The following is a 24,978-nucleotide window of genomic DNA, read 5'->3' as shown; positions in this document are numbered from 1 at the left end:
GGGTTCTGAGTTTGCAATCAAGTACCACAAAGAAGAAAACACAACCAGTTATGATAGTTATGTTCATAAACTATCTGCTCAAGGGCCATTATCAATTTTTCTTGGTATTGATTCCAGAGAGAAGTATATCCTATGAATCTTATAGAGGAAAACTGAAAGAAAAAAAAAATCAACCAACAAATTACCAATATACACAGGAGGTTAATAAAATGAACGGTTTGGCCGGGCGCGGTGGCTCAAGTCTGTAATCCCAGCACTTTGGGAGGCCGAGATGGGCAGATCACGAGGTCAGGAGATCGAGACCATCCTGGCTAACACGGTGAAACCCCGTCTCTACTAAAAAATGCAAAAAACTAGCCGGTCGAGGTGGCGGGCGCCTGTAGTCCCAGCTACTCGGAGGCTAAGCCAGGAGAATGGCGTGAACCTGGGAGGCGGAGCTTGCAGTGAGCTGAGATCCAGCCACTGCACTCCAGCCCCGGGTGACAGAGCGAGACTCCGTCTCAAAAAAAAATAAAATAAAATAAAATGAACGGTTTATTAGGGGACCAGGAATTGAGGAAAATACATAAAAATAATTTGCAGTAAAACTATTAAAGTGATTATTGATGTTACTTAACATTCAACATAATACTCAGTAATCATATAAAGTTTACTGACCTTCCTGAATGGTGATGTCCACAGTTACACCAGAAGATGGATGCAGAAGTTTTTGGTAATTCTGTGCATTTTGGTCGAATAACTGCACAAGAAGAGCACATGTCTTTTCATATTCACATCTGCTGATAGTGCACAACTGCTCCAATTGCTGAAACACAGTGGCAGTATCATCCAGTGGATCATCTAAGTGATCTCTGCAAACACAGAATAAGTTTGCAGACAGCATTAGAATGTGAAGGACTTTTATTCACCACAAGTAAACTTTACGTTAAATAAAAACTCTATAATAAAGGAATAAAAGACAGAGACAGGAGGATCACCTGGGGCCAGGAGTTTGAGAACAGCCAGGCCAACATAGTGAAATCCCGACTCTAAAAATACAAAAATCAGCTGGGCATGGTGGCACACACCTGTAATCCCAGCTACGCAGCAGGCTGAGGCAAGAGAACTGCTTGAACTTGGGAGGCGGAGGTTGCAGTAAGCTAAGATTGCGTCACTGCACTCCAGCTGGGGTGACAGAGTGAGACTCTATCTCTAAAAAAATCAAAAAAGAAATAAAAAATGAAATGTATTAGTAGGTAAAAAATAAAACTGTCTATATCTCAAGATGGCATGATTATGTAAATAGAAAATATTTTTAGAAACACAAAAATGCTACTCAAACTAATAAGTAAGTTTACTAAGGTCACAGCATGCAAGGTCAACATACAAAATGATGGATATTAGTATATATTGGCAGTGAACAACCAGAAGTTGAAATTTAAAAAACGGTAGGCAGTAGGAAACATAAACTATCAATTAAATCTACCTAAACGTATGCAAGATCTTTAGGCTACAAACCATAAAACGTTTGATGAAAGAAATCAGAGAAGAGCTAAATAAAAGACAGACATGCTCAGAGACTAAGAGACTCAATATTGTTGAGATGTCAATTCTTTCCCCAAGTTAATCTATAGTTTCAATGCAATCCCAGTCAAAATCCCAGAAGAACTTCTTTGTAGAAACTGAGAAACTGATTCAAACATATATATGGAAAAGCAAAGAAAGGAGAATTGCAAAAACAATTTTGAAAGAGAAAAGCCACTTAGAGAACTCATACTATCTGGTTTCAAAGCTTATTATAAACCCAATCAAGACAGGGTATTGGTGAAAAAACAGACACATAGATTAATGAAGACAGAGTCCAGAAATAGAACTACATGTATGTGGTATATTAATTTCTGACAAAAGCATAAAAACAATTCAATGAAGAAAGGATAGTCTGTTACACAAACGATGTTGAAATAACTGGTCAGCTATATGCCAAAAAAAGAAAGAACTCTAGCCTTATACCAGCTAATACACAAAAATTAGCCTGAAAGAGATCACAGACTAAAATGTAAATTCTAAGAGAAAATAAAAGAAAATCTCTGTGACATTGGGTTAGTTTCCATGGGTATAACAACTAAAACACAACACTTAAAATAAAAAGTAAAGCACTGGACTTCGTCAAAACTTTAAAATTCTGCTCTTCTAAAGACTGCTAAGAAAATGAAAAGGGAGAGGGCTTCCAAGATGGCCAAATAGGAACAGCTCCGGTCTGCAGCTCCCAGCGAGACTGACGCAGAAGATGGGTGATTTCTGCATTTCCAACTGAGGTACCTGGTTCATCTCACTGGGACTGGCTGAACAGTGGGTGCAGCCCACGGAGGGCAAGCTGAAGCAGGGCAAGGCGTCGCCTCACCCAGGAAGCGCAAGGGGTAGGGGGATTTCCCTTTCCTAGCAAAGGGAAGCCATGACAGACTGTATCTGCAGAAACAGTACACTTCTGACCAAATGCTGTGCTTTTCTCACGGTCTTAGCAATCCGCAGACCAGGGGATATCCTCCCATGCCTGGCTAGGCGGGTCCCACGCCCATGGAGCCTTGCTCACTGCTAGTGCGACAGTCTGAGATCGAATTGCGACACTGCAGCTTGATGGGGAGAGGGGCATTCGCCATTGCTGAAGCTTGAGTAGCTCACAAGTGTAAACAAAGCATGGACTGGGCGGAGCCCACTGCAACTCAGCAAGGCTTACTGTCTCTATAGATTTCACCTCTGGGGGCAGGGCATTGCAGAACAAAAGGCAGCAGACAGCTTCTGCAGACTTAAACGTCCCTATCTGACAGCTCTGAAGAGAGCAGTGGTTCTCTCAGCACAGCGTTTGAGCTTTGAGAACGAACACACTGCCTCCTTAAGAGGGTCCCTGACCCCCGTGTAGCCTGACTGGGAAACACCTCCCAGTAGGGGCCGACAGACACCTCAAACAGGCAGGTGACCCTCTAGGACAAAGCTTCCAGAGGAAGGATCAGGCAGCCGTATTTGCTGTTCTGCAGCCTCCACTGGTGATACCCAGGCAAACAGGGTCTGGAGTAGAACTCCAGCAAACACCAACAGACCTGCAGCTGAGGGGTCTGTTAGAAGGAAAACTAACAAACAAAGGAATAGCATCAACATCAACAAAAAGGACATCCATACAGAAACCCCATCTGTAGGTCACCAATATCAAAGACCAAAGGTAGATAAAACCACAAAGATGGGGCAAAACCAGAGCAGAAAAGCTGAAAATTCCAAAAAACAGAGCGCTTCTTCTCCTCCAAAGGATCGCAGCTCCTCATGAGCAAGGGAACAAAAGTGGATGGAGACTGAGTTTGACATGTTGACAGAAGTAGGTTTCAGAAGGTCAGTAATAACCAACTTCTCGAGCTAAAGGAGCATGTTCTAAACCAATGCAAGGAAGCTATGAACCTTGATAAAACATTCCATGCTCATGAATAGGAAGAATCAATATTGTGAAAATGGCCATACCACCCAAGGTAATTTATAGATTCAATGCTATCCCCATCAAGCTACCATTGAGTTTCTTCACAAAATTGGAAAAAACTACTTTAAAGTTCATATGGAACCAAAAAAGAGCCTGCATAGCCAAGACAATCCTAAGCAAAAAGAACAAAGCTGGAGGCATCATGCTACCTGACTTCAAACTATACTACAAGGCTACAGTAACCAAAACAGCATGGTACTGGTACCAAAACAGAGATACAGACCAATGGAACAGAACAGAGGCCTCAGAAATAACACCACACATCTACAACCACCTGATCTTTGACANAATGGCAACAAAAGCCAAAATAGACAAATGGAATCTGATTAAACTAAAGAGCTTCGGCACAGCAAAAGAAACTATCATCAGAGTGAACAAGCAACCTACAGAATGGGAGAAAATCTTTGCAATCTACCCATCTGACAAAGGGCTAATATCCAGAATCTACAAAGAACTCAAACAAATTTACAAGAAAAAAACAAACAACCCCATCAAAAAGTGGCCAAAGGATATGAACAGGCACTTCTCAAAAAGAAGACATTTATGCAGCCAACAGACATATGAAAAAATGCTTATCATCACTGGTCATCAGAGAAATGCAAATCAAAACCACAATGAGATACCATCTCATGCCAGTTAGAATGGTGATCATTAAAAAGTCAGGAAACAACAGATGCTGGAGAGGATGTGGAGAAACAGGAACACTTTTACACTGTTGGTGGGAGTGTAAATTACTTCAACCATTGTGGAAGACAGTGTGGCAAGACATTGTGCACATGTACCCTAGAACTTAAAAGTATAATAATAATAATAAAAAGAAAATGAAAAGGTAAACAACAGAGAAAATATTTGCAAACACACAACAGAAAGACTTGTAAAGAAAATATACGGAGTGCTCAAATCTTAATATAAGAAAATATACAACCCAATTAAAAAATGGGAAAAGGGTTTGACTAGCACATTACCAATGAATACATACAGATGGTAAATAAGTGCATGAAAATATGCTCAATATTATTAGTCATTAAGGGAAAACCACAATGAGGTACCACTACACACCCATTAGAATAAGTAAAATTTTTTCAAACTAACAATATCAACTGCTAGTGAGAACACAGAACAACTGAGTCTTTCATACATTGCAAGGAGGAATGCAAAATAGTACAGCCACTTTGGAAAATAGTTTGGCAGCTTCTTATGAAGTAAAATACATGCTTAACATGCATCCCAGGAATCCCACACCTAGGTATTTACCCAGGAGAAACAAAAACTTACGTTCGTACAAAATCTGTGCAGGAGTATTTACACAGTTTTATTTACAACTGCCAAAAACATAAACAACTCAAATGTCCAGCAACAGGTGAATTGTTAAACAAACTGATATATCCACAAAATGGAATACTGCTCAGCAATGAAAGGAAAGCACTAACACAACACAGAGGAATCTCAAATGCATTATGCTAAGTGGAAAAAAATCAGACTAAAAAGCTGCACACTGTATAATTTCATTTATAAAACATTCTGGAAAAGGCAAAAAAAAAAAAAAAAACCACAGGGACACAAAACAGATCAGTAACTGCCAGAGATGAGGGTGAGGAGAGGGGCTGACTGAGAAGGGAGCCAAAAAAACTTTCTGGGTTGATGGAACTATTCTATATCTTGATTGTGATGGTAGTTATACAACTGTGTGCACTTGTCAGAAATCATACAACTGTACACTAAAAAGGGTGAATCTTAAATTTATACCTTTATCTTAAAAAATTCCAAGTATCAAAAGGAAATACAACAAAACATTTAGTTTTGAATACCTCACAACTATGGCAACAGATTCCAACCGAGAAGTGATAAAGGCCTTCGTGATTTCTGGTGCATAAGTGTCTAATAGATGGGGTTCAGTTGATTTCACAAAAGGAACAGATGCTACCATCCTTTGCCACAGAGTTAATAAATAATGAACACTGTTAGGCGCAAATTCCCAATGCTACAAAGAAATAAAGCAGAAGTTATTTAAAATATTACATCTTCCTACAAGAATTACAGAACAAAATTACTAAATATATATTTTCAAATTAACTTTTATTCTTATCATATAACTAATGAACACTTAATATAGCAAATTTGTAAATGCAAAAAAGTATAAAGAAACCAACAACTCTATTATTTTACCACCCGGTGTAACATTAAAATATGACTCTACTTCCCTCTAATCATTCCATGAATATTTTTCAGAGTTGATATCATGTGAAAAATATGGTTTCATAACCTCTCCCTTAAACTTATAAAAAAAAAAACTTTTCTACAGTATAATCTGCAAAAATTTTATTTCTTCACATAGATTTTATTAGTTTCTCAAGACATTCTTCAACTATTAGATATTTAAGTAGCTTCTCAATTTTTATTATATACATTGCAATGAACTTTTTTACCTAAAACTCTGCAATTAACATTTCCAGCAAAGTAATCAAATTAATAGATATTTTTAAAATACCCCCACCAACCCTTACCAGGAAGTTGTTTTAAAACTGGCTACAGTTTAATATAATTACATATTTTTACCTACCTGTAGGCTAGTAATGGTAAAATTAGCAATCAATCTAATAACTTCAGGATATTCCTTCACCATAACTAATTCTCCCAGCTGATAATTTGTCTTTAAGCGAGCCAAAAATCGACAAAATTCATGATAATTACCTGGATCAGACAAACCCTAAATTATGAGACAAAAAGAAAGCCTTAAAAACAAGCCAACCTACTGACAATAAAATCAGTAAAACCCCAAAGCATCTTAAGTCTCCCAATTCTCATGGGTACTTACTTAAAATACTCTGTGTCAATTGGATAGTTAATAATGTAAAAAAAAGAGGAATTTCTGCTAGGTTTAGTTTTGTCATCAATGATTAATAATAAGGAATCCAAAGTAGAGGTCTTGGAAGAAGATCTGCATCACAATGACTAGATTATAATTTTTGAGAAGCTATTATAGTACACAAAAGTGTGTATGTGTTTATGTGTGTACTGTGGTTTAAACAGAAGTCAACAAAGGACGTGGAAAACATTTACAATTAAAAGTAAACTCTAGGAAAGAACAATACTCACCAGACTTAAATGGTGTATACTAGCACACAAATAACAGAAATTTTCTGAATTAAACTAATATTAATTATTGAGTATCTACAGGCACTGTACCTGCAAGCAACTCTGTGTATCTCCATGTCTCTAGATAGTCATTCAAACAAATTACTGTAATGTAAGGAATAACACTAAACAAATAACTAAAGTTGAGCAAAACCAAAATTTACCTGGTAAATTTTGGAGGAGAATAGATTAAAAAAAAGAACAAAAAAGGTCTTGCCCAGTTATCTGTAAGCTACCTGAAAAGAGTTTTAGCATGCACTGTAGCTGGCATGAAACAGAATTCATATCTTTGTAACACTGAAAGTCTCTAAGCAATTTCATTCATACGAGCTCCATGAAACATACAGAAAATAGTATCTAATTATTAAGGACAAATAACCAAAAATATTTTGTAATCATAGATCTTTAAAACATGTTTGTGATTCTAAAACAATCTAATATTCATACCAACTTTTACAGCCATGAAACATCAACATAAGGATGTTGGAAAATAATTTAAGATAAATTATCAGGCATTAGCATATTATCTTCTACCTATCGGTTGATGAGAGTGAGTTAAACTAAAAACTTTAAAGTATATTGGTAAAATCCTCTTTATCAGCTAAACAGAAAATTTCACAACTACCCTAACATTGAAAAGATAAAATAAATGCATAACCCATAAAGTACTTCTGAGATACACAAAACAACTGCTTTTGTAGAACATTCTTATTGAACAAAGATATTACATATCACCCCCCAAAATTAATAACCAAGAGAATTAGATAAACCTCCTTAAATCATTTAATCTTCAAAATCTGTATTTTACAGATATTTTAAACCAAAACAAAATAAAAGTAAAACAAAATATTTTATCTAAGCACCCAAAATCACTCAATAGCAGCTTTGCAATTCTCTGAAATGAATATTGGCAATGAAGCTCTAAAGTTAATGCAAAAAAGATTATAAAATCTACAAACTCTTACTTGTCCACAAGAGGGCAAGAAAACATTATTTCATAATTTAAGGCCACTTGCTCCAATATGAACATCCACATTTATATTATGTCTTCCAGTTCAGAAGGTGGACATACTGAATTAATCACTTCAGTAGTTTAAGAAGTGCAAACAAAGAAATGTAATAGAATAGTAAAAGACAGAAGCATAGTAAGATAGATAATCTCTAGTCACATTTGCCTAAAAGAAAAAAATAGGAGAAACACAGAAGTCAGCCATGGAAACAACCATTTTTAAAAACTACCCATCTCTACTACAAATGAGATCTAAGAGCTGAGCATGGTGACTCATGCCTGTAATCCCAGCACTTTGGGAGGCCACGGCAGGTGGATCACTAGAGGTCAGGAGTTCGAGACCAGCCTGGCCAACATGTTGAAACTCCGTCTCTAATAAAAATACAAAAATAGCAGGGGTGGTGGTGCACGCCTGTAATCCCAGCTACTCAAGAGGCTGAGGCAGGAGAATCTCTCGAATCCAGGAGGCAGAGGTTGCAGTGGGCCAAGATCGCGCCACTGCATTCCAGCCTGGGCAACAGAGCAAGACGTGGTATCAAAAAAAAAAAAGAGCTCTAAGGAAGATAAATATAATACTAAATATTTTCTTCCAGAATCATAATACATTCATGATGAGTTTATTATGTGCCTTTAGCTGAAAAACTGTATCTGTATATGCTAAGTATTAAATTACTTCATAAATACCTGAGGGTTTTCAAGTATCCTTTTTACTCCCTTAATTAAATTACCAAGGTACTTGGCACGTTCAGGACTGTTAAATAAGGACCTTCTCGTCGAAGCAAACTGAACTAAACATGAAAGTGCCTAAAAAACACCAAAAAAATTTCATTTCAATTTTCAAAGTAACTGTGGCCACATGTAAGGAATACTAGTCTTTACATTTAAAATGAATTTAATCTTAATGCATTATAGAATATAATGCATTATAATGCAATATAAAAAGCACTATAGAACATAAAAATAATAAAAGCTAAATATCATCAACCACTCCCACCACCCACAATCCTTCTACCCCATCATTAAAATTCCTGTTTGTATGTATTTCCCTCCAATGTTCTTTCATTAACAAAATCTGCCAGTTCAAGGCCTGGACATGCTATACATTTAATAGGCTCTCAATTGCTTATGATGCCCAGTTCCATTTTCTAATGAATCAGGTTTTCTACCAAAAACAAAACATGGTTTTGTGGTACAGTATGTTTGGAAAACAGTGCACATTATGTACTGTGGTATCCAGTGGGAGGGGGTGGGGGAACCTGTAATTTAATCCAGCATATTCCAAATTTAGTTGGTCAAGGAATATTTTACACCATCCATTAGCATTTTAAAAAACAGTCTGAAAATGGTGCTGGAAAAGGTAGGTACTTTATGGTGAGAAAAGAGACAAAATCAAATGATGCCGTTTTAGATGTGCTCCAGTTTGCCACAGCCCCTACCATGAGAACCTAAAACCCAAATTAAAACAAAACAAAACAAAAAACTCCTTAGAAAACTCAGAAGTACAAGCACGGGAACCACTGGTGTATTAAAACACCTGGGGCTTGGGGCAAAAAAGACCTGTGTTTGAATCTCAATGCCAATATCTTCTTTGTTGCCCTGGGGGAAGTCACTTAGTCAATCTGGGTCTGTTTTCTGTTTTTCTGGGTCTACGTAGTGGGGATTTTATTTTATTTTATTTTATTTTTTATTATACTTTAAGTTCTAGGGTACATGTGCATAACGTGCAGGTTTGTTACATATGTATACTTATGCCATGTTGCTGTGCTGCACCCATCAACTCGTCAGCACCCATCAATTCATCATTTATATCATGTATAACTCCCCACTTTGAGGATTAAGTGAGATAAGTATCATACAATAAATAGGACATGTCCAATAAATGTTCGTTACTATCTCTCAAAGCAGATGTTTTCTACTTTATTTTTTAAGCACTGGTACCTTTTTTGTTTTATCCCAAAACATAATTACATGAAACCATGGTTTTTAAACAACTAAAAGCAAGCCTATTGTGACTGAAAGACACAGCTGTGGCCCCAACTGGAAACATGAGGTACCCTAAGAAACCCAGTTTAAAAAGCACTACCTTAAACTCTAGATTCAAGAGAAGACATGTTTTTTTTTTAAAGGACATTTCTGTGAATGCTTTTCTCCCTTTCAGGCAACAAGATACCTAAACATATATGTCGCTGATATATACTTTATATCTGGAATATGTTTTTTCAGAAAATGGCAATATTAGAACTCCCCAGCTTTACTTCTGCAAGTTTCAACATTAAACTTACAATTTTTTAATAACCTTGACATATTTGCTTTAGGCTCCACAAAGATGGAGCTCAGAGTCTCAAAGTTCTATATAACTATGGAGTATCAAGAACTTTTTAAGCATGCAATAGAATTTACACTGATTCAAAAAACACATAAATAACTGGCTTGAAGCACACAATTCAAGTGAGTAGATTCCCTTCCTTTCTTATTCAGAGATCTGAAGGGGGCAGCCTTCTGTCAAACCTAAGACATGGACCCAGGCAAGGTTGAGGAAGAGTTAAAGAGTAGTAGAAGGGAAAGTTCTTGTGTGGTGATCAGCTGCTGGACTTAGGCCCTGTGGGAACTGAGTAGGAAAAAAATATATATTTAGAGATTGGGAGGTTGTCCTGGCTCTGGGCAAGAGCTAAATCAACAGTTACTGGTTCTAGGCTCACCCATGAAATAAATTTATGTAATGTTGACACAACAAAAATTTGACAAATAGTTTAAGCAGTATACATCCCAGAAAATATAAGAACTTATTGTGAAATGTAAACTCAATTGAATATACAGACAGAATTTTGAAGTAAATATATACCACTCCTTATTTAAATTAGATAAAATCACAGGTATTTTTTAATGAAGTAATGAATGACTTTTACTTACTAACTGAGACAGCTGCGGTGGAAGTGAATGATACAAATTGAAGAAAAGATCCAGTGTTTCTGGTTCCAGGAAAACTGGGGAAAAAAAATATTTTCTAACACCATTACTTTCAATTCAGAGATCTTAACAAAGTAAGACAATATCACACAAACTGAGAAATCCAAGCCCTCTGCATGTGGCCATTCCTTCCAGTTAGGCCTATTTTTAATTCCTATTTTCCTTTGAAAGATGAAATAATACAGAGAGAAATTAACTACTGAGGCTCTTCCCCATTTCTATGCAGCACTACAGTTTGAACTGGAAGAATCTTCTTACTATTTTCATTTGTAATAAAGTAATATAAACATTGAGAATTCAAACAGTATCAAAAGTAAACAGTACTAAAAGCTTATAATTAAAAAAAACTGTACCCTATTCCATTCCAACTGCTTTTCAACTCTTTTGCTATAGTTACATTCATAACAGCCTATATTATTTCTTCATTTGATTGTTTCACTTTAGATATCAACTGCATTCCTATTACAGTGTGTACGCTTTCTTTAGCTGTCTAATCACTAATGCCACATCCCTACCACTCTCTCCACAATCAATCCTCTCAAAAACCCATCCACTATCATCACAATTTGTGATTAAATCAATTCTATGTGTTTACATGTATTATGACTATGTAAATAATATTAACGGCTGAGCTCTAATTACATCACATTTCTAATACTCACTGGACTTAATCATCTTTTCTGTGCTTAGTTGTGTATCTGTCACTAATTCTCTCCAAATGCTCTGACAGGTTGGCACAATGTTCTTCATGACATGTTCCACAACATCAATAGCATCAAATAACCCATCATTTGCATTCACCCACCCCTACCTCCCAGAGCCTTCAACGTGAACTGGATGTTCCTTAACTTTATTATACAACTGTAGCCTTTTTATGTCTTTCACTGTTATCTTGTGTTGAAGTGCTGAAGTGCCCATTTCCCAAATTCCATTATCTTCCACTTTCTTTGTTTGTACATCAAGTAGCTTCCTGAGAGCAAGTACATAAGGGATAAATTTTGGAAGGACCTGCATATCTGAAAATGTCTTTATTCTATCTTACATTTGATAAGTTTGGTCTAGTTTGGAAACAATTTTCCCTCAGAAGCCTGAAGATACTACTCTGTTGTCTTCTAGCTTTCAGTGCTGCTGTTGAGAAGTCTAATACCTTCTTGAACCAATCCTTTGTAGAAGGAGACTCAGACTTACTCTTTTCTTTCTGGTAAGTTTCAGAATTTTTTCTTTATCCTTACTATTCTAAAATGTCATGATTATAAAACTTAGTGAATATCTTTTTTCATTCATTATGCTGGGAACTTGGTGGGATCTTTCCGTTCAAAAAATGCACACCCTTCAGTGCTGAGAACCTTTTGGGGTACTGTCTGTTGGCACATTTCTTTCTTTCTCCATCCTCTCTTTCTAGAACTCCTAACCACCACACCTCCTTAATTTCATCTTCTAGTTTTCTTATGTTTTTCCTATCAAACATCTCCTTGCTTTTTTGTTCTACATTCTAGATTGTGTTAACTTTGTCTTACAACTTTTCTACTGGATGTTTTATTTTGGCAACTGTCCTGTAAATTTGGAACATTCTCTGAACAATATCCTGTCCTTGTTTCAGGGATGCATTATCTTATCATCTCTCTGGATCTCCAAGTTGTTGAAATCTGTACTGTGCAAAGATTATTTGCAGAATCATCTATTGAACTGCCAGTGAAGTCAAAGTAAAGGCAGTTAAGGACCAGTTTCAAGACCTTCATTACCAGATTTTGCTAACATTGATCCTGAAGATTTAAAGCTTTGGCCAACACCTGAAAATGATCATAAACAGAGTGGAATCCTGTCCATTTAGCTCTAGTGCGGTCCTTGTTTTTTCTTTTTTCCAAAATCAAAATATGGAGGTTACTATAATACAAATTAGAGAAAACATTTCAATATTAGCCATCAGCAGCTACTTCAGTTACAAATTCATTTGAGCTCTTTTTTTAATTCCTAGCAAAAAGATAACTATACACAGGGAAACTATATTGCTTAATACTGTGCCTTTATGTTGATGACCCTTCATACCAAACTTTTTTCTTACTTGTTCTCCAAGTTGTTGGAATCTGCACCGTGCAAAGATCATCTGCAGATTCATCTGCTGAACTGCCAATGAAGTCAAAGTTAAGGCAGTTAAGGACTAGTTTCAAGACCTGCATTACCAGATTTTGCTGACATTGATCCTGAAGATTTAAAGGTTTGGCCAACACCTGAAAAAAGTATAAAATCAAAACACTGTGAAATACATCAATAAATTTACACTTCATGAATTAAAATAATTTTTCAATGTCAAACGAAAACTAGTAAAAGTTTACAAAGTTATAGTGTTCCATATATGAGGAAGTAATGTTACTTTCTTCAAGAAAAATTGGGTTAACTTCATGCATAAAACAATCACATTCAGCTTAGGCAATCAGAACTCTGAATGTTGGAGGAAACTCACAAAGCTTCTGGAGAACAATCCTATTTCCAAAATAATGCCCATTCTCATACAAACCGAAAACAATTATACCTTTTAGAGATACACTGTGAAATATTTATAGAGGAAATTATATGAAATTTGGGATTCTGCTTGAAGAATAAAGAAGTGGGTAGGTAGGAATAGAGGGAAAACAAGATTGGCCATGAGTTGCTACTGTTTAACTGGCTGATAGCTTAACCGGTTATTCTATCTACTTTTGTGTATGTTAAAATTTTCTATGCTAAACGAAAAATTTTAAGATAACAGAAGGTCTTTGGGTCTGACATAGTGTGGCAGTTGTCATGTTACTATACCAAAGAATTGAAATAATTGGAAACTAGTGCTTATTGGAGCATACTTGCAGAAATGCTATATTACACCAATTATCAGGCTTGAACAGCATGATGGAGTCCCTATATCATACAAGAGAAGACAGAATCATTATGAATCATGGTATCACCAATATTCAATAGGGTACTAAGTAGCAAATGGGGAAATACTATTTCCCAAAGAAGTTGTTAAAGTCAATGATCTTGGCTAAAAACTATGAATAAATTTTGATAGTTGATGAATCAGGAAAATACTGCCATTTCATTTTTCATCTGTATCCTATCAAAATATAAGCAAGCAGATAAAGAAATTAATACTCAATTTGCTTCTGTAATTAAAGAATCTACACTGGGAAGGCAATGAAACTGCTACCTAAAGATAAGTTATTAGATTCCCTGTAGGTTTCACCTTCTCATACGTCCAGTAAGTAAAAGTGAATTTTTTGGAACTGCTTACAGATTTACGCAAATTTACTACACTTAAATCTGTCCACAATAATTCTTTAAAAGGCAGAATTGGGGGGAAAATCCAACTGAAATTATTTTGAAACTCTTAAAATTTCCCAAATATTTTAACTAGGAAGTTGAATTATTAAATAACTTACCTCTTTCAAAAGAGAGCATGCTAGCACTAAAATGTCTTTGAGAGAAGTATCACGAAATGAGGTAGCTATTTTCCTGTGTTTTGCTGAAGGTCTAGAATAATCAACCTAAAAAGATAAAGATGAAATTAGTTTAACCAGACCTATGAAAAAGCAAAGCAAAATTTATTTTTTAAAAAAAAGGAAATAAACTTGAGTAGAACCCAAGTTTCTAGACTGTTTTAATTTAATGTTCTTCCTACAACCCATACTGATCCCAATTCTAAAAAGCAAAGTGAATCACACTTTCAGAGGCAGTATAAATATAGATTACAAAATAAAAATAGATACTAAGACTATTAACTCCTGAACCATGTACCATATTTTACACCATGCAGTAACAACTTCCCTGTTCCTCACATTCCACCTGTAAAATGAGAAATCTCCAAGACAATCTCCAAATTCTAACTTTGTCTATGAATAAGCAAACTGAATTAGCCACAGAAAAATTCTTCTAGTTGAAAGTGATATTCCTATATATACCATATATGTCATTGGTTCATATATCTTTGATACTATGAAAACAAGGCAGAAATTATAAATAATCAGAAATCTGATTTATTATATAAAGAATAGTATATTCCCTCTGAATATTTTATTAGCTAATGACAAATAATTTTTAAGAATAAACTAAGACTAGCTATTAGGCTTCTAACCTAAAATGTAGTATATTCAAAATTATACTATTAATACCATTAATATTTCCATTTATCAATAGGAAACAGGCAAAGCTGAAGTCTGACACTCATACTAACATTAACACTATGGTCTACAGTTGCTATAGCATTACTATTTATTCTTATTGCTATTTGGAAGAAGAAAACAAACCATTTTCCTTGCTAGTGTTTATAGACAGGAAAGAAGCAACGTGCTCAAAACTGATTATGTCATACTTCCTAAGCTCCAACATATAATTTAGATTATACTCAATTACCATATTTACTTATTAAACATGAAACATGACAGAAGGCCAAATGATTACACAAAGTAGTTATGGAAACTATACCCAATGTGTAAGATTTAAATTAGCATTTTCAGTGTTCCTAATTTTTTTTTTCAACTTTCATTTTAGTTTGTGGGGGTACATGTGTAGGTTTGCTGCCTGGGTATACTGCATGTTGCTGAGGTTTGGGGTATGAATGATCCTGTCACCCAAAAGTTAGTTTTTCAACCTTTACCCCTTTCTATCTCTCCCATGTCTAGTAGTCCCCAGTTTCTACTGTTGCCATCTTTATGTCCATGAGTATCTAGTGTTTAGCTCCCACTGGTAAGTGAGAACATGTAGTATTTGGTTTCCTGCTCCTGCATTAATTTGCTTAGGATAAGGGCCTCCAGCTGCATCCATGTTGCTGCAAAGGACATGATTTCATTACTTTTTATGGCTGCATAACATTCTATGGTATACGTGTATTTTCTTTATCCAATCAACCGTCAATGGGTACTAAGGTTGATTCCATGTCTTTGCTGTTCTGGATAGCACTGCAATGAACATGTAAGTGCATGTTTCTTTTTGACAGATTTGGGTTTTGGGGGATATACACTCAGTAATAGGATTGCTGAGTTGAATAGTAGTTCTATTTTAAGTTCTTTGAGAAATCTCCAAACTACTTTCCACAGTGGCTGAACTAATTTACATTCCCACCAACATAAGAGTTCCCTTTTCTCCACAGCCTTGCTAGCATCTGTGGCTTTTTGACTATTTAATAATGGCCATTCTGACTGGTGTGAGATGGTATTTCATTGTGGTTTTGATTTGCATTTCTATGATGACTAGTAACGTGGAACATTTCTCCATGTTTCTTGGCCACTTGTCTTCTTTTGAGAAGTGTCTGTTCACGTTTTGTGCCTATTTTTAATGCCTCTCTTGATTAATTTAAATCAAGTCTCAAAGTCTGTCTCTCCTACAACACTTTCCCCAATATATAAAAATATTTTCCTTAATACAAATTAAAAGCAAAGAGCATCATAATTGCAATTTATAAAGTATTCTTCATATATTATTTCGCTTATTCTTTAAAACTAATCTGTGAGACACATTTTATCTTTTTAAAACATGAGTTTTGAAATAAAGGATGATTTTAAAAGATGAGAAATTCAAGTTTACAGGCACACTATCTTAGACTAACTTCTCACTCTCATCATATCCATAATATGGAAAGAAACTTAGGTGTACTGAGCACTTTCTACACACTAAGTCCTGTGCAAGTTAATATAATCTTAGTAAGATCCATGTAAGTAGTTGTCATTCTCACTTTACAGGTAACAATATGTAAGTTTTAAAGAAGCTAAGAAGTTTGTAAAAGGTAAAATAGAGCAAAATGCCACTCCACATCTTATCCCAGAGTTATACTAAAGGACTGCATGCTTATTTCACTTGGGTTACTCATTTAGATATCCAATCTTTTGAGAAGGATTGCACATCCATTTTCTATTGCATATATATGCCTCTACCTCGGAGGCACAGGATTATTTTACTTCTTAACGACTAGATAGTGAATATACTCCAGGAACGGGAACTCTAGCTTCTAAAACAGCAGGATATCTTATATAATCCTCCTAACTTTTAGGAAAACTCAAGTATAGATCCTATTCTTAAAAGACACATCCTGTTATGGATACTACATGAATTTATCTGGCTCATATCTGATAACCAGAATATTTAATTATCCTCATGCATTATAGATCTCCCTACTTCCTGGTTCAGACATGCTTAATAAATGCTAGCTGAAATTGTAAATGTTATAAAATTAGGCTGAATGAAATGTCTCCACAGAAGCCATATATATTTTTCACCATATAAAGCCAAAATCACACTTCAGACCTTAAAGCTTTTCTTAAAAGGTGCCTGGTTCAACGCAAGAAAAGCTTGGACTATCTTGTGCCAGAAGGTAAGAAAGAACCCAAAGAATGGTGAAGAAATGTCAATGGACGCAAAGATCAGCTTGAAAAAGGTCCTATTGGTCAAATCTTGGAAAATCTGAGCAACAAAATAATGTTAGCAATGAATTATAACCTATTAAATAAAATGAAACAAGGAATCCATACTAATACAAATTAACAAATCAGTAAGTTGAAAGTCTGATAAGGAACAAAATATTTTCAGAGACTTCAGTACCTTTTCACAAAATATGTATTAATTACAACAGGGAAAAGAATAAGTCTACAATGGGGGAGCCCGGAGGAGTTCATCTTAATTAAGAGATCAAAGTGAACATCATCAGTAATGTGACAAATCATCACGTGCTTCCTGATAGGAGGCAATGAGACAGCCACAGTATCATTTCTGTGATATTCCTGACAAATTCACATAAGCTGAATCTGATAATGAGAAAATATCAGACAATCCCAAATTGAGGGACGTTTTACAAAACAACTGGCCTATAATCCTCATAAATGTCAAGGCCATGAAAGTGAAAAGATTGAGAAATTTTCTCCAGTTTGAAGAAGACTAATAGAAGAACTAAATGTGATACACAATCTTAAACTGGTTCTTTTGCTAGAAAGAGTGTTTTGAGGATAACCGGTGAAACTTGAATGGGGTATGAGGATTAGATAGTGGGAATAATTCCAGTGTTCATTTTCTGATTTTAACATTGTATTGTGGTTATGTAGAAGAATGTCCTTGTGTGTAGGAAATACACTAAATTCCCTGGTGGTGGAGAATCATGTCAGCAACTTAGTGTCCAATAGTTGAGAAAAAACTTCTCTGGACTATACTTACAACTTTTCTGTAAGTTTGCTAATTTAAAAAAAGAAGCTAACCTGTTGCTCTCTAAACTACACATTTACCAGAACTTCACATTAACTAGTCTTATTTCAGTGATACTCTAAACACAGTACTCTCATTTCCAGAGGAGACTATTCTCCTATTAGGCTGAGAAGCAGGAAATGAATCAAACTGCTAGTTTCAAAATTAGCAAAAAGTTGTAAAATGAAGATGACAAGTACATGAGATTATCGTACTATTCTCTTCACTTTTATGAAAATATCTAAATGTAGTTTTTTTGGAAGGAAGCTACAGTTCTTTAGACATATTTAGAGTTCAATAAGATTATCCCTGTCATAACATCCCTGCCAACACAGTATTATTAATACATACCTATGTACACACAAACACACAGCACATACTCTGGGGTGGAGGAGTCAGGAAGGTGACAGCCATGATAAGTTAAGAGATCACTTTAAATTTTAGAAATCCATCCTATAAATCTAAAAATATTTTCTAATTTCTGATTGAACACAAGTAGAAAATGGTTTTTGTATTTTTTTATGCACATGGCTATATTGTTACTCCAAAGGGAGCTGGCAAGTGATCCTGGGTATGCAAGCTCTTCTACATATATACATCTCTATGTGTGCATGGACATGCATGCACACATGCAAACACGTACCACTGAAGATGACAGTTTTTAAACACTACATTCCTCTTCATTATAAAATTATTCCACATAGGACCCAACTTCTGCTTTCATTCTGTTTAGAACCATGTTATGTGCAAACGAACAGGTGATAACATGTTCAGATCACAAAAGCACTGTTGGGGAGAAGTACAGCTTCTGAAAACTCCCCCTATACAGAGTAAAAATCCAAGCTAGGAGCCATAAAGTGAAAAAAGGCCTGTTTTGTTTCTTAATATGAACATTTATTATTATAAAATCAACTGGTTTGATAAGAAAGTAATTATTTAAAAAATGTAATACCAATACATGTTAAGTATACAAATTAGAATTCTTTTGAACAAACAAGTTATTATCTAAAGAAGAAACAAAACCTCCTTAATAGTTGGAATAAAATCTATCCCTGAATAGTTAGTGGATAGTACACAGAAATATTTATATTATGTTCCTCTACTCCCAGTACCTATTTTTACAGAATCAGGAGAATTTAAATAGAATATCAAAATATAAATGATAAATAAATATTTGTACAATACTTTTATCGAAGACATGACTATCAGTGTATAAATGCCTAAATAAGAGGTTATAAATATGACATAATACTGAAGAACTCCATTCTCTCAATTTTAGAAACAGGGACTTTTCTGAGGACAAATGTCTGAAGTTCAGGTACTACGATTTCACTAATTTCACACATTGGTATTATCAACAAATTGTGATTAAACAGAAATCACTCTTTTAGACAAAAATATTTCCTACCATTAAAAACAAACTGGACTTTCTGAATCTCAAAGAAATGCTGAAACAGAAAGGTGAGAAAAAACAATGTGAAATTAAGAAAGTTTTGGAGGGTTTCTTTTTTACACAGCTATGCTTAGGCTCGGTAAATCTTGCACAGGTTGTTTTTTTTGGCGTCCACTCATACAGTTGTGGCCACTCCCATATGAATGCTGATAAAAATAACACAGCTTCTGTGAAATAGCTTTCTTCCATCCCTTCAACTTGTAGACAGTGATGAAGGTGAGCTTTTTTCTTGCAGAGCCTCATGAATCTCTCTTTCAGTTCCATGAATGTCAGCTTCACACGTGTGTTATTTGCTAAAGCTAATAATGAATAAAAATGGCCCATAGGAGGGACAGACTGGTCTTCTAGCCTTCTTGATTCCAGGAGACAAATTGTAGAGATGATTTTAATCTTTCAGTATCTCTGCGAAGATGTAAAATCTGTACATTTCCTCTAACCATGAGCACGCAGGTGAGGTAAAGACTATGTTTGGGGTCTGCCTGAAGCAGCTGGTGATCTTTACTAAAGGCATCTGAAAACATCTGATCCAATCTTTTAGTAGGAATGCTAACATCCGCCAGAGTACATAGAGGTATTAGGCTTGATACAAGATAATGAAGCTAAGAAAAAGGAACCAAATTCATGCTGATTTCATTACAGTCCTTATTAAGGGACCCTTCAAATCTTGCAGAGCTTGTTAGGTTGAGCAAATTTGCCACAATATTGTTGACCGCAACAAAGGGCTTATTATGCCGCTTTTTAAAGTCACAGCACTTGAAGTGCATCTACAGTTGTACCCAACTTTCCAGAATTCACTATGAGGTCAATTTTGCTAATGATGTCAAATAAAGATTGTCAATGGGCAACACATAGTCTGCACGCTCATTAAGTTCCTTCATCGCCAAGATGCCATTATGAGGTAAAGTTATGATATCCTCCTCACCGGAAGGATAAATGGAGGTCATAAATCTACAAACTTCTGGGAATTCATCTTCAAGCATCTTTAAAAGAAATGTGCCAAGTGGCAACTGGAACACTAGCAAAACAGAAACATTCACTCCCCTGGAAAAGGGGCTGAAGCCAGGGAGAAAAGTGGTCTAGAGCAGAGGATTCCACCTCCATGGAGCTCAGCAAACTAAGATTAACTGGCTTGAAATTATTGCTGCCAGTACAGCAGTCTGAAGTCAACCTGGGATGCTCCAGCTTGGTGGGGGTGAGGGGCATCCACCATTACTGAGGCTTGAGTAGGCGGTTTTGCCCTCACAGTATAAACAAAGCCACTAGGAAGTTCAAAATGGGCAGAGCCCACCACAGTAGCCAGACTGCTTCTGCAGATTCCTCCTCTCTGGGCAGGGCATTTCTGAAAGAAAGGCAGCAACCCGTCAGGGGCTTATAGATAAAACTCCCATCTCCCTGGAACAGAGCACCTGGGGGAAGGGGCAGCTGTGGGTACAGCTTCAGCAGAGGTAAATGTTCCTCCTTGCCAGCTCTGAAGAGAGCAGGGGATCTCCCAAGCTCTGCTAAGGGACAGACCCCCATGCCTCCCGACTGGGAGACATCTCCCAGCAGGGGTCAACAGACACCTCATACAGGAGAGCACCAGCTGGCATCTGGCGGGTGCCCCTCTGGAACAAAGCTTCCAAAGGAAGAAACAGACAGCAATCTTTGCTGTTCTGCAGCCTCCACTGGTGATAGCCTCCGCTGGTGATACCCAGGCAAACAGTGTCTGGAGTGGACCTCCAGCAAACTCCAGCAGACCTGCAGCAGCGGGGCCTGACTGTTAGATGGAAAACTAACAAACAGAAAGCAATAGCATCAGCATCAACGAAATGGACGTCCACACAAAAACCCCACCCGAAGGTCACCAACATCAAAGACCAAAAGTAAATTAATCCACGAAGATGAGGAAAACCAGTGCAAAAGGCTGAAAATTCCAAAAACTGGAACATCTGTTCTCCTCCAAAGGATCACAACTTCTCGCCAGCAAGGGAACAAAACAGGACGGAGAATGAGTTTGACGAACTGACAGAAGGAGGCTTCAAAAGATGGGTAATAACAAACTCCTTTGAGCTAAAGGAGCATGTTCTAACCCAATGCAAGGAAGCTAAGAACCTTGAAATACAGTTAGAGGAATTGCTAACTGGAATAACCAGTTTAGAGAAGAACATAAATGACCTGATGGAGCTGAAAAACACAGCACAAGAATTTTGTGAAGCATACACAAGTATCAATAGCCGAATTGATCAAGCGGACGAAAGGAGATCAGAGATTGAAGAACTTAATGAAATAAAATGTGAAGACAAGATTAGAGAAAAAGAAATGAAAAGGAATCAACAAAGCCTCCAAGAAATATGGGACTAAGTGAAAAGACCAAACCTACGTTTGTTTGGTGTACCTGAAAGTGACAGGGAGAATGTAACCAAGTTGGAAAACACTCTTCAGGATATTATTCAGGAGAACTTCCCCAAACTAGCAAGACAGGCCAACGTCCAAATTGAGGAAATACAGAGAACACCACAAAGACACTCCTAGGGAAGCGCAACCCCAACACACATAATCGTCAGATTCACCAAGGTTGAAATGAAGGAAAAAATGTTAAGGGCAGACAGAGAGAAAGGCTGGGTTACCCACAAAGGGAAGCCCATCAGACTAACAGCAGATCTCTCTGCAGAAACCCTACAAGCCAGAAGATAGTGGAGGCCAACATTCAACATTCTTAAAGAAAAGAATTTTCAACCCAGAATTTCATATCCACCCAAACTAAGCTTCATAAGCAAAGGAGAAATAAAATCCTTTACAGAGTTTTGTCACCACCAGGCCTGCCTTACCAGAGCTCCTGAAGGAAGCACTAAATGTGGAAGGGAAAAACTGGTACCAGCCACTGCAAAAACATACCAAATTGTAAAGACCATCAACACTATGAAGAAACTGCATCAACTAACAGGCAAAATAACCAGCTGGACTCATAATGACAGGATCAAACTCACATACAACAATACTAACCTTAAATGTAAATGGGTTAAATGCCCCAATTAAAAGACAGAGACTGACAAATTGGAAAGAGTCAAGACCCATCAGTACACTGTATTCAGGAGACCCATCTCATGTGCCTTTGCACGTAGCCTACACACATAGGCTCAAAATAAAGGGATGGAGGAAGACTAACCAAGCAAATGGAAAGCAAAAAAAAGCAGGGGTTGCAATCCTAGTCTCCGATAAAACAGAATTTAAACCAACAAAGATCAAAGGAGACAAAGAAAGGCATAATGTTAAAGGGATCAACGCAACAAGAAGAGCTAACTATCCTAAATATATATATGCATCCAATACAGGAGCACCCAGATTCATAAAGCAAGTCCTTAGAGACCTACAAAGAGACTCAGACTCCCACATAACAGTGGGAGATGTTAACACCCCACTATCAATATTAGAGAGATCAACAAGAAAGAAAATTAACAAGGATATTCAGGACTTGAACTCAGCTCTGGACCAAGTGGACCCAATAGACATCTACAGAACTCTGCACCTCAAATCAACAGAATATACATTCTTCTCACCGCCACATCATACTTATTCTAAAATTGACCACATAATTGGAAGTAAAGCAATCCTCGGCAAATGCAAAGAACCAAAATCATAACAGTCTCTCAGACCACAGTGTAATCAAATTAAAACTCAGGATTAAGAAACTTACCCAAAACCACACAACTACATGGAAACTGAACAACCTGCTCCTGAATGACTACTGGGGTAAATAACAAAACTAAGGCAGAAATAAATAAGTTATTTAAATCCAATGAGAACAAAGACACAATGTATCAGAATCTCTGGGACACAGCTAAAGCAGTGTTTAGAAGGAAATTTATAGCACTAAATGCCCACAACCAGAAAGCTGGAAAGACATCAAATCGATACCCTAACATCACAATTAAAAGATCTAGAAAAGCTGGAGCAAAAAAATTCAAAAGCTAGCAGAAGACAAGAAATAACTAAGATCAGAGCAGAACTGAAGGAGACAGAGACACAAAAAAACCTTCAAAAAATCAATGAATCCAGGAGCTGGTTCTTTGAAAAGATTAACAGAATAGATAGACCACTAGTCAGACGAATAAAAAATAAAAAAAAGAGAGAGAGAAAAATCAAACAGACACAATAAAAAATGATAAAGGGGAGATCACCACTGATCCCACAGAAACACAAACTACCATCAGAGAACACTATAAACACCTCTACGCAAATAAACTAGAAAATCTAGAAGAAATAGATAAATTCCTGGACACATAGACTTCCCAAGGCTAAATCAGGAAGAAGTTGAATCCCTGAATAGACCAATAACAGGCTCTGAAATTGAGGCAATAATTAATAGCTTACCAACCAAAAAAAGCCTGGGATCAGACAAATTCACAACCTAATTCTACCAGAGTTACAAAGAGGAGCTGGTACCATTCCTTCTGAAACTATTTCAATCAATAGAAAAAGAAGGACTCCTCCCTAATTCATTTTATGAGGCCAGCATCATCCTGATACCAAATCCTGGCAGAGACACAACAAAAAAAGAAAATTTCAGGCCACCAAACCTGATGAACATCAACTCAAAAATCCTCAATAAAATACTGGCAAGCCAAATTCAGCAGCACATCAAAGAGCTTATCTACCACAATCAAGTCGGCTTCATCTCTGGGATGCAAAGCTGGTTCAACATATGTAAATCAATAAACATAATCCATCACATAAACAGAACCAATGACAAAAACCACATGATTTTCTCAATAGAGGCAGAAAAGGCCTTTGATAAAATTCAACAACACTTCATGCTAAACACTCTCAATATACTAGGTATTGATGGAACACATCTCAAAATAATAAGAGCTATTTATGACAGACCCACAGCCAATATCATACAGAATGGGTAAAAGCTGGAAGCATTCCCTTTGAAAACCGGCACAAGACAAGGATTCCCTTTCTCACCACTCCTATTTAACGTAGTATTGGAAGTTCTGGCCAGGGCAATCAGGTAAGAGAAAGAAATAAAGGTATTCAAATAGGAAGTTAGGAAGTCAAATTGTCTGTTTGCAGATGACATGATTGTATATTTAGAAAACCCCATCGTCTCAGCCCCAAAACTCCTTAAGCTGATAAGCAACTTCAGCAAAATCTCAGGATACAAAATCAATGTGCAAAAATCACAAGCGCTCCCATACACCAATAACAGAGAGCCAAATCATGAGTGAACTCCCATTCACAACTGATACAAAGAGAATGAAATACCTAGGAATCCAACTCACAAAGGGTGTGAAGGACCTCTTCAAGGAGAACTACAAACCACTGCTCAAGTAAATAAGAGAGGATACAAACAAATGCAAAAACAGTCCATGCTCATGGATAGTAAGAATCAGTATTGTGAAAATGGCCATACTGCCCAAAGTAATTTATAGATTCAATGCTATCCCCATCAAGCTACCACTGACTTTCTTCAAATAATTAGATAAAGCTATTTTAAATTTCATATGGAACCAAAAAAGAGCCCATATAGCCAATACAATCCTAAGCAAAAAGAACAAAGCTGGAGGCATCACGCTACCTGACTTCAAACTATATTACAAGGCTACAGTAACCAAAACAGCATGGTACTGGTACCAAAACAGATATGTAGACTAATGGAACAGAACAGAAGCCTCAGAAATAATGCCCCACATCTGCAACCATCTGATTTTGACAAACCTGACAAAACAAGAAATG

At 36.5% G+C, this 24,978-nt stretch overlaps 1 protein-coding gene and 1 pseudogene across 1 annotated transcript in view; both read right to left on the bottom strand.

The window, feature by feature from the left end:
* Positions 1 to 24,978, bottom strand: part of RANBP17 (RAN binding protein 17) — a 436,018-nt gene that overhangs the window by 375,360 nt on the left and 35,680 nt on the right. The window contains exons 6-12 of the mRNA XM_017849438.1: positions 14,024 to 14,128; positions 12,673 to 12,838; positions 10,554 to 10,627; positions 8,328 to 8,447; positions 6,060 to 6,206; positions 5,308 to 5,480; positions 658 to 851 (exon numbers count right to left, since the gene is read on the bottom strand). Of these exons, the coding sequence (XP_017704927.1) occupies positions 658 to 851; positions 5,308 to 5,480; positions 6,060 to 6,206; positions 8,328 to 8,447; positions 10,554 to 10,627; positions 12,673 to 12,838; positions 14,024 to 14,128 (979 nt within the window). The remainder of the gene's footprint in view (positions 1 to 657; positions 852 to 5,307; positions 5,481 to 6,059; positions 6,207 to 8,327; positions 8,448 to 10,553; positions 10,628 to 12,672; positions 12,839 to 14,023; positions 14,129 to 24,978) is intronic.
* LOC108513620 (tubulin epsilon chain pseudogene) overlaps positions 19,317 to 24,978 on the bottom strand; it is a 7,804-nt pseudogene continuing 2,142 nt past the window's right edge.

This window comes from Rhinopithecus bieti, unplaced genomic scaffold (assembly GCF_001698545.2).
Source record: "Rhinopithecus bieti isolate Rb0 unplaced genomic scaffold, ASM169854v2 scaffold_30732, whole genome shotgun sequence".
In the NCBI taxonomy this organism is placed as follows: domain Eukaryota; kingdom Metazoa; phylum Chordata; class Mammalia; order Primates; family Cercopithecidae; genus Rhinopithecus; species Rhinopithecus bieti.
The sequence above is the reverse complement of the archived record's forward strand: the minus strand, read 5'-3'. Positions and strand labels throughout refer to the sequence as shown.